The sequence below is a fragment of the Nicotiana tabacum genome, chromosome 11 (genome assembly GCF_000715075.1).
Source record: "Nicotiana tabacum cultivar K326 chromosome 11, ASM71507v2, whole genome shotgun sequence".
NCBI lineage: Eukaryota > Viridiplantae > Streptophyta > Magnoliopsida > Solanales > Solanaceae > Nicotiana > Nicotiana tabacum.
This window is the reverse complement of record NC_134090.1, coordinates 178,233,345-178,249,445: the sequence shown is the minus strand read 5'-3', so window position 1 is coordinate 178,249,445 and position 16,101 is coordinate 178,233,345. Positions and strand designations below refer to the sequence as shown.

The following is a 16,101-nucleotide window of genomic DNA, read 5'->3' as shown; positions in this document are numbered from 1 at the left end:
AATTGAAATCTTCCTTACTCCCAATTCATCATCTCCAAGAAAAGGGAGTTTACCAGGTTCTTAATAATTTGAGTTTGTGAGGTCTGGATTCAAGAAAAGGGAGTTTACCAGGTTCTTAATAATTTTATTTTATATATTTTAATGAATTTTTAGACATAAATACAAGATTTGAGCCAAAGCTGCTCCAATTCAGTTGAACCAGTAAGTAAAACTATAGCTCCACCCTAGGACCTTTCACACCAGCATGTGATTTCACCCAATTCTGAGAGAATTGGTAGACAGTTTCTCTTTTCTGGCAAATGAAACTGATATATAGAGAGAGAGAGAGAGAAGGAAAGCTTGCCAAACTTGCTTAACATGAATAAAACACTGCCTTTTCTGAAGCAGGAGTATATTACTGGAGATGGAATTCTTGATTCACAATTTCACATTACTATGTACAAAATGCACTGTCTATTTAGGTGCATTTTCATATATGGTTAGCACTAAAACGAGAGGAAAAAGGAGAAAAAGATCCCATATATACAAAATAATAGGAAAACGTATTGATTATTATCGATTAAGATGAAGCTTCGTTCCTTTGCCTGCGCATTCGTGCTCCCCATGACATACTATTACTAGAGTCCTTGTGCATGCTTCTTCTCTTGAGCTCTGATAGCTGAGACTGCCAACGATTTCTCCACTCGCCTTTATCCTCCATTGACTAAATTCATAAGAACAGAATCAAATTAGCAGAAGGATAACAACAATTCAAGAACAGAACGTGTCATTTGATCATACTAGCAAACAGAAGTCAATTACATGAATGTGAAAGAAACAGAGTGATTCTAGGGAAAAGATTAGCCCAGTACTCCTACAAGCAGTTAATTTAATGTCCTCGAGATGCACATGGGCGGGGACAAAGTTTCAACGAGATAAATAAGGATTAAAAGTAGTTTAGAGATAATGGCACAAGTAGGAAAAAGAGTCAAACAACTCGATCATCAAAGCAATGGAATCTAAGCAAAGAGCATTGCGCTTACAATGGAAGTCGTCTCGAGTTTGAGGGTAGACAAGAACACAAGAAAGGATTAAGAAAATGAAAGATGGGAACTCGTTTGGTATTTTAAGAGAAACTAGTTTCAGTCATTCTTCTTGCCTCGGGAATTAAGGAAATGAGTACATTCAAGGTACTTCAAACATGAGACACTTATGAAATAATTAAAGAGGTTGAATGTGAAAATAAGAGAAAGAAGGTTGATTATTATAGCATAACAAATAGCTTAGCATAGGGATAGATATGAAACAATTTTTTTTAGATGAAAACAGTTTTTTAAAGATTCCAGTAATTGAGGTATAATCTACGAAACATCAGGCTATCTCATACTCAGTCAATGACATCTATTATGATAATATTCATGTAGTTCAAATAGAGGAAGGCAGTGGGAACGCCAACGATTACAAATGTCAACAGTGACAAAAAACACCAGCATCTAAAACCAAAGAATATTATGAGAAAGGACCAATAACTAAATTCTTTGGATCGGTCAAAAACATTTCTTTTCTGTTGTATTGTTCACTCATCTGAGTAGACGAGGCAGACCAATAACTTGATCCCAACAATGATCATGCTAAGAGCATCAAGCATCTAGATATGGCAGTTCCACAGCAAGTATTTTCAATATTCCACACTTATCCTTACACCTTTTTTTTCGAAAAGATCTCAGGACTTAGCCGTATATACTAAGATTCTAGTCAAACAATTCTTATCTTTAGCATGTCAGCCTTTAAGATACGAATAACTATGTTTTTATGGATTTAATTTGCATAAATCGGTAGCTTAAAGAATTTTTACACTTTCAATGTCGTTTAAAAGACTATAATGACTTGTAAGGACTTACCTGTAAATGCATTTTTTATCCTTTAAGTGCCATCACTGTGAAGAAAAATATTACAGTATAAGTAAAAATTAAACTCATGTAAGCAAGCCATCCCAGATAGATCTTCATATTTGCGGTAGGGATGGCAAACGGGATCGGGCGGATGGTAAAATTCACAAATAGCCACTTTTTGGTCCCTATAACTGACAAATATTCAATGTCCTGAAATTTCAAATTCTACAAGTGAAACTCCAAGACAGTGGCTATTTTTTTAAAGAGAGGCCAAAAAATGGCCACCGAGCTATTTCTATAGGAGGCAGATCCAATATTTAAATTTTAAGAACCCGTTTGGACATAAGAATTTTATCACTTTTTTCGAAAAAAAATCACTTTTTTCCGGAATCAGTGTTTGGCCATAAAATTTTCAATTCTTCGCTTGAGCATGAATTTTATAATTTTTCGAAAATTTGAAAAACTCAAAAAAAGTTATTTTCTAAATTTTCGGTATGATCACTCACAAAAATTCAAAAATAACCCAAAATTATATTCATGTCCAAACCCAACTCTAATTTTTAAATACCATTTTGGCTTGAATTTTTTTTTCATTTTTTTGGAATTTTACAATTCTTATGTCCAAACGCCCACTAAGTGTTCTTACCGCGATCTCAAACTAACTAATGTATAATAATAACCAAACCAGATTCCGAGCTAAATATTCTTATACAAAATACAGAGTCTGAACAAAAGTTATTGGATTCAGTGAACTAACCTCATCGCTTTGGTAACGCCTACGAGCAGAGAACGCAAAGTGAAGACCTTTAGCCATATCTTTATCATACATATCTCTCATTCTAGGATCCGATAAAGTCTCATACGCCTCCTGAACCCGAATAAATCTCTGCGTATACTCCTCGACCCGATCCGGAGGTGAAACATCCGGGTGGTACTTTCGTGCTAATTGCTTGTACGCTTGTTTAATTTCCAATAAAGTCCCTGTTTCCGATATACCAAGCAGATCGTAAAAACTCCTATTATCAATCTCAGCATACGAAACGACGTCGTTAAGCTTCGATTTTGCTTTCAAGGAACCAAATTTGGTTCCCAAAACTTGGAAATTTGAGGGGTAGTTTGGGAAATATATACGGGGGTGTAGGGAGGAGGGGGAGATAGAGGGGGGTGGTGGGGAAGAGATCGGGATTAAGCCATAGGAGTTGCAGCACATTTCTCTCAGTTTTGGAATTTTTTTTTCTGTGTTTTTTGGGTGTGGATCCATATATATAAGGATCTGGATAGAGAATGAAGAAGAAAAGGGTAATTATGTCATTTTAATCAGGAAATAAATAGTCAAAAAATGGATTTCTTCCAAATTTAAGTTGGCGTTGGAGAACCATCCTGGAACAATTTAGTGGGCGTTTGGACATGAAAATTGTAAAATTTCTAAAAAAAAGTAAAAGAAATAAAATAAAAATAAAAGTGAAAGTGGTATTTAAAAATTAGAGTTGTGTTTGGACATGAATATAATTTTGGCCAGCTTAAAATTTTTGTCAGTGACCTGAAGCGAAAATTTGAAAACAGCCTTTTGGAGTTTTTCAAATTTTCGAAAAATTTTGAAATTCATCTTTGAATATTTCATGGCCAAATACTGATTTCGAAAAAAAGAAAAGAAAAATCGAAAAAAAAAGTAAATTTTTTTATCCCCAAACGGGCCCTTAGTCCTTCCTCTCATTTTAATTATTGTTTTCGTTTTTTTTTTACGTTTATTAAAAATAAAAAATATAATTAATTAAATTATCACTATTGAATGTTCTTTTAAAATTAAGCAGTATAAAAAAGTAGTACAGAAAAAAGATTTCGAAAAAAAAAGTAATTTTTTTATCCCCAAACGGGCCCTTAGTCCCTCCTCTCATTTTAATTATTGTTTTCCTTTTTTGTTACGTCTATTAAAAATAAAAAATATAATTAATTAAATTATCACTATTGAATGTTCTTTTAAAATTAAGCAGTATAAAAAAGAAGCACTACTTCTTTAATACTAAAGGAATGTTAAAACTATTAAAAATTTAAATCTTGAATTACTAAATTAATAATTATGTTAGAACAAGTTCTTTGAGCTAAAGTGACTATTAAAATTGGAACAAAGAAGTATTTTTAAGGATTTTTAATAAATGTTGTGAAATTTTATAGGGTCGATGGTGCATGATTCGAGGCTCGATATATAATTAATTTAATGTTCGAAACAGCTCAAATACCTAATTTTAATCTCAAAGAATACTACCTCCACTTCAAAATACGTAATTTTTTAACTTTTTCTTGTGGTCCAAAATAAGTGATTTTTTCAGATTTCAAGAATGAATTAATTATTTTTTTCCTACATTGTCCTTGGAGTAATTAATGTTGGAGTATGTATTAGGAGTGTTTATGTAAAGAGATAGTAAAGGTTAATATGATTAATTTCATTGCTAATTAATGTTAAAAATATATTTCTTAATATGTATGAAAATAATTAAAAAATTACTTATTTTGGACCGGAAGAAGTACTACGTACGATCGCGTCGAACTTCAATAATTACACTCCTCTTACTTTAAGGTTGATTTATTGTCGGCCACATTAAGATAAATATGTCAATTATCAAGGGGACTTTCCTCCACTTAGGGTTAATTATACTTTATGAATTTGATTATTCTCCATGTGTTTCTAAAATGGTTATCTTCCTGCAAAATAAGAATATTTTAGTCTTGTCTTCTATTATTCGTTGGAATATTTTTGTAATAATGGTTTAGTCTTGTGTTTTATTATTCGTTGGAAATTTGCTGTTTTGGCTATAGTTGGCTAGTGCTTTATAATCCACTACTTTAAAAAAATTAAAATTAACTATGAATATTATCACTAAATCGCTTGTAATTAATAATTTTTTTAATAATTTTTAGCTAATTCATTGTCAAGTAGGATTAGCGACGAATTCTGCTATTTGTCGCTAATTCCAATTTTGTCCCTAGACGAACTTTAGAGGATTCGTTCCTGATTTCAAACTTAAGGGATTTCCAAAGAATTAACCGAAATCAAATATAAATTGGTCACTGAATTAAAACAAAATTAATATTAGCGTTAGTGGGACTTAAGTTTTTGAAATATAGGGAAGAAAATATATCTCAACAAAGAAAAAAGTGAAATTAATCAAACTTCAAGGTGAGTCTTTGTTACCTTTCTAAAGTACTTCTCTGAAAATTGATCGACACATATAACTACATATCTAAAGTATTTTTCTAAAACTCGTTTTTGACAAGGAACACTTTTTAAATAAATAAATAAAATTTGAAAGTTTAGCCAAATCCACTATTTTACTATGAATTGACAGCTTGAAGGAGTAGTTGAAGAATAATACTTCTTTTTCATGTCAATTCAGCGTCTTAATTAAAATAAAATAAAATAAGTCTTGAATCAAAGATATGGCAATTAGTTTAACGGAAAAGGTTCAAAAATGCCCTTAACCTATTAGAAATGGTTCAAAAATACCTTTCATCCACCTATTGAGTTAAAATGCCCACAACGTTTTTTCAACGATTAAAATTGCCCCTTGAACTAACGTTTGACTTTTGGGTTGTGCAGGACTTTTCCAAAATCCACGTGACATTATTCAATTGGTCAACACTCAACCCATAAACCCGATCCCACATAAATGAATACCCATTAATAAAACTCAATATGTTTTACTCATTTGCATTTCACGACACAGACAAGAACCTAGGGTTCTTCAGTTCTCCTTTTTCTTCAAATGTGCCTACTTCATATATTTCAAAAAATCTAAGGTAAGGTTTTACTGCTTTGGGTGTTTACTTATGATTTGGGAATATTTGGGTAGTTGTAAATGGTGTTATTTTTCATGCCTTTAGTGTATTTAAAATTATATTTTTTAAACTTATATTTGTGTTGTTTATACTTTATTACTTGTAGTGGTCCATCTCTAGTTTTTGTTCTTTTTGACTTTAATTTTGCATTAAAAAATTGGTGTGGGGTCCTTTTCTCTTTGAATATTGTCTAATATGGCCGTTCTCCTTTCTTTAATGTTTTACATGTGACTCGGTTCAAGAATGGTTGAAAATATAGACTTGATTTTTAATTACGGAGGAAACTAAAAGAACTTGGAGCTGGTTTGTGAAGTTGTTGAAACACTCTTTGGATTTGAAAGATGGTGAAAAAATTACCTTTGTATCAGATATGCAAAAGGTATCTCAAATTTAATTTTATTTCCTCTTTAGTTTTACGATTTTTATGGTTATTTATACTTAATGTAAGCTGAATTTATGTGTTTGCAGGGTTTGTTGGATGTTGTTAGTAACGTATGCCCACAAGCAAATCATAGATGGTGTATTAGGCACATTGAAGCTAATTGGAGCAAAAAATGGAAAAGTGGGGAGATGAAAAAACTTCTTTGGTGGTGTGCCTGGAGCACATATGAAGAGGAGTTTAAAGATCAGTTAAAGAAATTGGGTCAGCTAGATGAGGCTGCTGCTAAGGCTTTGGTGAGTTATCCACCCAAAAATTGGTGTAGAGCTTATTTTGACACCCAATGCAAGAACTTTATGGTGGACAACAACTTTACAGAATCTTTCAACTCTTGGATTGTACAGGCTAGACAAAAACTAATTATAAAGATGCTTAAAGATATTAGGGTGAAGGTTGGATTACTTTATTGTTTCAATTCTTTTAATGTTCTGTTATTTATTGTTTTAATTCTTTTAGTTTTTTGGTTGAAGTTATATTATTTTACTGTTTTGTATAGGTTATGAACATGTTAAGGGATCATGAAGCTGAGATTTTAAATTGGAAAGATGAGTATATTAATGTTTTTTGGTGTTATGTAAAGAGAATGAAGGAATGACTTCAAACAATTAGTGTTTTTGCTGATTTGTGCTCGTATTGGTCGTTAGACAATTAAATGCGGTGAAAGGTTATATTAATGTTCAAGTTTATGACTAATTGTGACAATTGTTGTGTTTAATCTATGACTACTTTTTGTTGTGCTATATTAATCGGCTACATAACTGTAATTTTTTTTTGCGAAAATTATATTTATATTTTTCTTTAGAAAGAACAAATGTGAACGGAAAGAAAAAAAGGAAGAAAGGAGATTGATAATTCAATGACTATAGTTGAAAGAAAAAGAAAAAATTGAAGAAAAAAGACGTAGAGGAGAAGAACTGAATTGGATCAATCTGGCAAACACGTTATTTTAAAAGAGTTGGGTCTTGGGATTATTATTTAATTGATTGGATTTTTTGGATGAGGTTAGAAATTCATGGTTTAATTAAGAAAAGGTTAGCTGATGTTAAGGGAGGGCAATTTTAATCCCAAAAAAAACGTTGTGGGCAATTTTAACCCAATAGGTGGTTGAAAGGTATTTTTGAACCATTTCTAATAAGTTAAGGGCATTTTTGAACCTTTTCCGTTGGTTTAATAAGATTCACTTAATTAAATTTAGTATCTCATAGAGCCGTCAAAATGGGCTTGGCCCATGAGGCCAGCCCAACCCAGCCCGCTACTTGGGTAGGGCTGGGTTGAGATTGTTTTAGCCCATTTAAAATTGAGGCTTATAAGCCCGACCCAAGTCAGCTCGTTGGCCCTAGAGGCTTGACCGAGGTTGGGCCTGTGCTGGCCTGTGTGCCAAAAATTAATTAAATTCATATTTAAATATTTTAAAAAAGTAAAACCTAAAAAAATATTAACTATAATCCACATTTTCCACCCTTAGAATTCTCATTTATCCTTCAATATCAACTAGAATTTATATTTTTGATATGCATGTAGTATGACAAAATTAGTTTTTCTTTTGCTTAATTAACAACGAACTAGGAAAGTTTTAAGTGGCCAATAGTAATTTTTTTCAAAAGAAATATTACTTTAAGTGGCCATGATCAGTTTGGTTACTTTAATATATTATTAATTATTAAATTTCTCTTCAGTATAGAAAATGTCAAGTTTTAATACCCAAAGAAAATTGAAAAACACTAGCAAATTTCATGAATTTTAAAAATTTCATGGACTATAATGATGAAATCAACAAATAATGTTAAACCTAAATTAAAAAACCTTAACATATAAACTTATCGAAGCACTACCTGAATCTAAGGAAAGTGTAAGAAAAGTATTAAAAAATATTCATGTAACGTTAAAAAAAGAAGAGCTAGAGATATAGAGAATTTGCATTTCAATTACGAGATTCCTTATCAAATATCAATATTTTTGTGCACTCTAAATAAATAGAAGTCGTTCATATAATTAAAAGATTATGTCACGAAAAAATATCTAAAAATTTGAAGAAATATTTTTTCCTAAAAAAGTTGAAGGGCCGGTCCGTCCTAGTTCGCGGCCCTCTAAGGGATGGGCTGGGCTGACCATTTTAAGGCCCATATAGATGGAGGGTCAGCCCGCCTTAGCCCACCAAATTTAAAAGCCCACGAGGCTTGGGCTGGACTGGGCTGGGTTAGCCCGTTTTGACAGCTCTAGTATCTCATACCCTTATCGTACAATAATTATAAAATATTTAATTTTTAATGCCCAAAGTTGCGTAAGTACTAGGCACCCTTTTGCATGGATCGTTTTATTTGATACCTATAAATACTTGTCCATTTAGGGGAAAAAAATATTATCTTTTTTTATATATATAAAAGTTTTGCCGTCTAGTGGCGATGTCCTTTCATATTTTTTCCCTTATTTTAAAGAGAGATACAACACAAGGACTTTTTACGGTGTCACCTATCCTAGCACTATTCTCGCCCTAGCATAATTAAGGAAAAAAGTATTATTTTAATTCCTAATTTTATTAAAGAATTTAAGATATTATTATAAGTCATTATCATTAAAAATATATTCTATTTTTATATATATATAAAAGTTTCGCCATCAGGTGGCGATCCCCTTCCATATATTTTTCCCTATTTCGAAGAGAGATGCAACACGAGGACTTTCCATATGATCCCCCATCCTAATACTACTCTAGCCCAAGCACGATTAGGGAAAAAAATATTATCTTAATTCCTAGTTTTATTAAAGAATTTAAGATACTATTCTAAGTCGTTATCATTAAAAATTATTAATTATGCTTAGTTCTTTATAAAGTACTATTTGATAATCATAGTGTAACTTCTTCATAACTCTCTAGCTTCTCAAAAGCCATGTGAATTAAACATTTCGAGCTTTGTATATAACTAAATCTTAACCTTTGCTAATTGTATTGAAGCCATGATTTCATTAATTTATCAATTATTTTGATTCGTATCTATTAGCTAGACTTGTATGTTGCAATAATTTTAATAACAAAGGCAATAAATATATTTTACGAGCATAATTAATCACAATAAATATAATCTTACTATTGCAACCCCACAAGCGAGTGAATTTAAGAATGTAAAAAAATCAAGTCGGGTTGAATATCGAATATCTGAATTTTAATAATTTCTTATAGCATATTTGTAGTTACTTAACAAATTAAATCAAGCCTAAACGACTACTTAATCATAATAATCACAAAATCGAGTTAATGTCACTTAATTGATGGTAAACATATACTCTTGTTGTTCATAAATCTACCTTGTGCCGGAAGGGGGTTTAGTGAATCGCCAACAATATTCTTGTATACGGTTAAAACCGGGCCTATTCGATTTTACTATTTGATCGAGGCTAGGGAATTGCGTCGAAAGGTCGGCCTCGCAACGGATCAGACCGAGGTACGAGGATAAGGCACCGAGTTCGAGGACCGATGCACCTATCGAAGATTGAAGCCAGTAGCGACCAAGACCAACTGAGACAGAAATCGAGCAAAGCACAATAACAGAAAGACGAGATATCCGTGGTTGGCCGAAGATCGTGGCATAAATCTCGGAACAGATCAAATCAAGGACGATTATTTAGTTAATCATGGGATTTACTTCCGTAATTAGAATTGTACTATAAATAGGATTCCTCTACTATATAAAGAGGGTCCTAATCATTTTGTAACCATCTTACAATGACGCATATCAAAGCAATACAATACTTTCTAGCTTATATTCTTGTTCATTAGTTAGTTTGCTTCTTAACTATTTTGGGCACCGACCAGTTCGTATGCACTTAAGCTCGAAGGCTGAATCACGTTTCGAGACTGGTTTGTTTTATCTCATTGTTAATTTTTATTGCTAATTGCTACGTTTATCAATTGGTACTAGGTAAAATCACGTGTCCTTCAAACCACATTATAAGTTTAATTGTTATCCAATTTTTAGGGTAGATAATATTAATAAAAAGATAAAATAAAGTATGACCAATATTTTTACAAAAATTATATGTAAAAAATATTAAAAAAATAATTTGAATTAATCAATACTTTTTATGAAATAATAATATTTGCGTCACCACCAAAAGTACTGCTTTAGGTCGCTCTTTGAAGTGGCGTCGCCGTATAGTTGGCGACCCAAGAGAGTCGCCACCGAAAGTAATATTTTTCTATCGACATTTTCGGTGGCGACCCCAAAATAGATTCTGAAATTCTTTATCAGATAATAGGTTATCACTTGTATTCAAAGCGCTCATGTCGATTGTATACATGAGTGTATGCAAAGGATACATCTTGTATTAATGAGAAGTTTTATTTTATGTCTTGTACAACTGACACTAGTTGTATGCAGATTCTTTTTGTCTTATAAATTTGTGGATCCCAATCTTAAACTTCTGGGTCCACAAAACCGTAAGATAAAAAGTTGGCTCATACAACTAGTGTCAATTGTACAAGACACAAAATAAAATTTTCCATCAAGCATCTATACTTATCCTTGTCTGACAGTTAGACAGTAAGCATTTTCAATATTCCACACTTATCCTTACAAGAGAGGTTAGACGGTAAGCATTTAAGATAAGAGGGGTTGCTCTATGGTAAGCAACTCCCACTTCCAATCGAGAGGTTGTGAGTTCGAGTCTCCCTAAGAGTAAGGTGGGAAGTTCTTGGAGGGAAGGATGCCGAGGGTATATTTGGAAAAAGTCTCTCTACCCTGGGGGTAGGAATAAGGTGTGCACGCTATCCTCCCCAGACCCCACTAAGTGAAATTATACTGGGTTGTTGTTGTTGTTATCCTTACACCTTTTTTTCGAAAAGATCTCAGGACTTAGCCGTATATACTAAGATTCTAGTCAAACAATTCTTATCTTTAGCATGTCAGCCTTTAAGATACGAATAACTATGTTTTTATGGATTTAATTTGTATAAATCGGTAGCTTAAAGAATTTTTACACTTTCAATGTCGTTTAAAAGACTATAACGACTTGTAAGGACTTACCTGTCAATGCATTTTTTATCCTTTTAAGTGCCATGATTGTGAAGAAAAACATTATAGTATAAGTAAAAATTAGGCGTAATGGCTTCCTGGCCACTTAAACTTGTACCAAATTTTAAAGCCGATATACAAACTTACATTATTCCCATTTGAACACTTAAACTCACATATCCGATAACTAATAAACCTATTTGACCGTTAATCATGCACATGTGGTAATGACAGAGATGATGTGAACAAAGTGTGTGCAAGTCACGAAAATTACGCGCGTGACTACAATAATTTTGATTTAAAAAAATCTAGAACAAAAAAAAAATACAAATTAAAAAGAAAAAAAAATAAACCAGGCCCACTTCCCCATCCCATTAAAATTCCCTTCACCCTAGTGTTTTTTTCCCCATTGTCGTCCTCCCCCAAGAAATTTCTCGGACGCAAAACCTAATCGAAGATGGAAAAGGAAAATAATCTACCTTTAGATATTATGTCATGCGCATATGCGAAAGTTTTTACACATAAACAACCAAATCAAAACAACTAAGACTAACATCGCGATCGGGACCAAGCTGTTATGGAAACAAAAGTTTATTTTCGTTGTTCTATTCAATGAAAGCTCTTGTCTTCGTTTCAAAATATTTAAGGAACGTAATAACTTTTCACCCTACTCCTTAATATATAGGTATTGCTGAATACCAATTGGATGAAAGTGAAAAAGAGAAAACTGCACATGATACCGATGGAAAATCTAATATGATTGTGCAGATAATGATGAGGATTCTAATGGCAAGCAATTCAGTAGCAAACGAAACTTGATTTAGAAATAAGAGAGAAAGAACACTGAAGAAAAGGAAAAAAAAAACAAAAAATTAAGGAAAGGAATGGAGGTGGGTGAACGGAGAAGAAGGGAGAAGTGGGTGAACGGAGGGAAATGTCAGGTCTTCTCCTTTTTTTTTTTTAAATTTGTGATTTTTTTTGCTTATTTAGTATTTAATAATAGGACCCACAAATAACACATGTCAAGTAATAAATAGTCTAGTATATGACGTGTTGTACATGTCAGCACAATTGATATACACGCACTACTGAATGTATTTATTTGTACTCAGTCGGTCAAGTTCGAGTGTTCAAATGGGAATAATGAAAGTTTGTATATCGGCTTTAAAATTCGGTACAAGTTTAAATGGCCAGAAAGCCATTACGCCAAAAAATTAAACTCATGTAAGCAAGCCATCCCAGATAGATCTTCATATTTGCGGTAGGGATGGCAAACGGGGTCGGGCGGATGGTAAAATTCACAAATAGCCACTTTTTGGTCCCTATAACTGACAAATATTCAATGTCCTGAAATTTCAAGTTCTACAAGTGAAACTCCAAGACAATGGCTATTTTTTTAAAGACAGGCCAAAAAATGGCCATTGAGCGCTATTTCTATCGGAGTCAGATCCAATATTTAAAGTTTAAAGAGCCCGTTTGGACAGTAAAAATGGGGATTTGCAGTCGTACACTATTTTTATGCCACCTTTTAACCTATACCCTATTTTTAAAAACTATTGATTTCCTAACCAACTAACAAAAAATCCGTAATAATATGACAATTATACCCCTTCCAAAACATATAAGAGTCTGTCTCTCCTCCGTATTCCCAGATTCAAATTCCAGATCTCCTCTGTATCTCATCCATCAGTCCGTCTCTCCTGAGAACGCGTCTCGCATTCAAATTCAAATTCCGAATTGAAATTCAAATACATTGTAAGTATTCAAATTTATCTCTAGAATTCAAAATAGTTTTTGAATTATATGTTTTCTGATTGGTTGATTGAAGTTGTTTGACAAACTTCACTGATATGCTGAATTTGCAATCCTAAATCTATTTGACGATGAATTCTAACATTCTAAGCTGGAGTTATTTAGTTAACGAGCTGGCAAATAACACAACGAAGAAGAAATTATATTAAATTTTATATGATTGTTTTGTTGCTAAAGTTTTTTTGTCAATAATTAAAAGTTGAAGTTTTCCTCGTACACTGGGTAAAAAACCATAAAACATAAGTTAAAATTTCATATTGCACCAAAAAAACTTCGGCCTAGGTGCTGAAATTTTTTAGTTATTACTTAAAAACTTAAGCATGAGGGCTGAAGTTTTCCTCCTACACTAGCTTACTTAAAAAATCATATTGCACCAAAAAAACTTCGGACTAGGTGCTGAAGTTTTTTAGTTATTACTTAAAAACTTAAGCAGGAGGGCTGAAGTTTTTAGTTATTACTTAAAAACTTAAGCAGGAGGGCTGATGTTTTCCTCCTATACTGACTAAATTAAAAAATCATATTGCACCAAAAAAACTTTGGCCTAGGTGCTGAAGTTTTTTAGTTATTACTTAAAAACTTAAGCAGGAGGGCTGAAGTTTTCCTCCTACACTGGCCAAATTAAAAAATCATATTGCACCAAAAAAACTTCGGCCTAGGTGCTGAAGTTTTTTAGTTATTACTTAAAAACTTAAGCAGGAGGGCTAAAGTTTTCCTCCTACACTTGCTAAATTAAAAAATCATATTGCACCAAAAAAACTTCGGCCTAGGTGCTGAAGTTTTTTTCTCCTGCATTGATGAATCACCATCATAAAAAATCTTCAGCTAATATGCTGAAGTTATTAAGTTTATCTCTAAAAACTTTAGCACTTATAAGCTGAAGTTTTCTTTGCAGGATTCATTAATTATGTCATACATCTTTTTCCAAAAAAAACTTTAGCAGAAGATGCCTAAGTGATTTAGTTTATTTGTAAAAACTTCAGCACAAACAACCTAAAAATTTCTTCTGTTTACTTTCCTAATACTTGTCACTAAACATGAATCTGCAGGATGAGTTCGAGTTGCATTGTTATAACTTTCAATGGGAGTTGGACTCCTGATTTCAAATACTTGGATCATGATACAAAACTTGTTCTACTTAATAAGGACATATCATTCAATACTTTCATGAAGAAAATTAGTGAAGATGCAAATATTGATTCAACAAGATATGCATTAAAAGTATGGTTTGATATCAAACTAAATACAAACAAATGAATGCTTGTAACTTCAGAGGAAGAACTCAGTACGTGTATACATTTACTTACAACTGATTCAGCCTACAAGAATTGCCATTTCGTCATCGAAAAAATACAACTTTCAGAATCAGCAGCATTCAACCAATCTCTTGCATATGCGATAGATTCAGAACCTTTTGCTGACTATCAACATGAAGTACGAGTGCCAATAATGGAAGTAGACAACGGGCAACAACCTTCTAACATTACAGCTGCTTCAGAATACATAGTGCTGCAATAATTACCCTCTCCTCCAATAAATTCATACCAGTTTGTCGATGACCAAGAAGAAGAAGGACAGCTAATAATGTAAATTGACAACCAACACACAATCCAACAAAGCTTTTTTTCACCGTCTGCAATGATAAACAACAATGAAGATGAAGTAAACATGGAGCTCATACCGATAACATCACATAGAATTGAAGAAATTGCTGAAAGTTCTTGTGCTTCTCAGAAATCAAGAAAACGAGTGAGGAGAAAGGTGAAAGAATCTCCACCATGTAAAATACTTAGGCACGATGTGTTGCCTGAGGAAACTTCGGCCGAATGTCCTGAAGTTTTTACCATATTTCCAAAAACTTCACCACCTGATAAGGTGAAGTTTTTGTGTCGGATTCAATAATTTTCTTATGACTTTTAAACAAAACTTTAGCTCAAAAAGCAGAAGTCGTGCTTAAGTTTTTTCAAACAAAAAATGTACTTAAAATTCATGATTAAAGACACAAACATATTTGTACGACAAAAAGTGAACTAAAAAAATAATTAATGTATATTCAGAAAATCCAAATTATGTACAACCAATCCTCTAATCAAAAAATTCACACATAGTTTCTTCAAAATCTCCATAATCATGTCCTTCTCGTTCTGCTGGATTTTCATAGCCGCTATCTTTTTTCAACTTTCCATGAGCCCAAAGATTGGCAGTCAATTCTCTCCTGAATGCAATGTTTGACTTTGATCGAAATTGAAGACATCTTCTCTCTTCAACCGGATATCAATAAACTTAAGAGCAAATATACCACAATCAACACTGCGAAAAACATATGAAAAAGAAATTAAAGAATAGTTAACACAAGGGAAAAAAATAATAAACGTAAGATGCATGGTAAAACATATGTGAAACACGTACTTGGTAGTCTGTTTCGGTGTGTTCATCCACTTAATTTGAAAATTTTCCACAGGACTGTCCCCATAAAATTTATTATGTTCCCCAAAATTCAAGCATTTGAGACAGTGTGGAATCAACCGGGCATAAATTTTGACATGTTCAAGTGCACGCTCGTATGTTGCATCGCCCATGGAATCATACACATATAAATTTGTCTTCAATGTCCAGAATTCCAAAAAAATAGTGCGTAGATATCTGGCCCTCCCTTGACTAAAGTCGAAATGGAAAGAATACTTTTTTGGCAGATGCCCATGAGATACCACAAGAAAGGTCGAGGCCTTTTACGTAGTTGGCCACCTTTTCATTCGTTGATTCTTCCTCATACCAACAAAAGTCCGTAAGTGGCTTAATAACCGCTTTTTTTTTTCAATCTGTTCTTCGGATATCTTCTTTCTCTTTGATTTGCTCTTAAGAACCGCCATTCTCTTTGCTTCCTTTTCTCAATTATCTTCAACTTTTCTTCTGAAGGATGAATTCTATCCAGGATAGTCATATACTGATCGAAAAGTAAATCTGTTACTGCACATCTTGATTTTGTATAACATGGAAGGTGATAGCAATATTTTTTGTGCAAGTAATATACGCCCACATCAATATGCTGCAAATGGACAACGACAAATGATAACATGTAAAATTACCACTATGAAGTTTAGAAAAAACACATTACACAACTACAAACAGCATGACAAAA

The 16,101-nt window shown here is 32.8% G+C and overlaps 1 protein-coding gene and 1 long non-coding RNA gene across 2 annotated transcripts; one reads left to right on the top strand and one right to left on the bottom strand.

Moving 5' to 3' along the window:
- Positions 1–355: 355 nt before the first annotated feature.
- On the bottom strand, positions 356–3,113 carry LOC107808030 (chaperone protein dnaJ 20, chloroplastic). Its single transcript, XM_016632509.2, has 2 exons — positions 2,629–3,113; positions 356–703 (listed from the first exon to the last, which is right to left on the bottom strand). The coding sequence occupies exons 1-2, from the start codon at positions 3,079–3,081 to the stop codon at positions 560–562; spliced, it is 597 nt and encodes a 198-aa protein (XP_016487995.1). The 5' UTR covers positions 3,082–3,113; the 3' UTR covers positions 356–559.
- A 2,475-nt stretch (positions 3,114–5,588) lies between these two features.
- On the top strand, positions 5,589–6,796 carry LOC107808031 (uncharacterized). The gene is made up of 3 exons (XR_012697007.1): positions 5,589–5,666; positions 5,948–6,084; positions 6,174–6,796. It is a non-coding gene; the product is annotated as an uncharacterized LOC107808031 (long non-coding RNA).
- Positions 6,797–16,101: the final 9,305 nt, after the last annotated feature.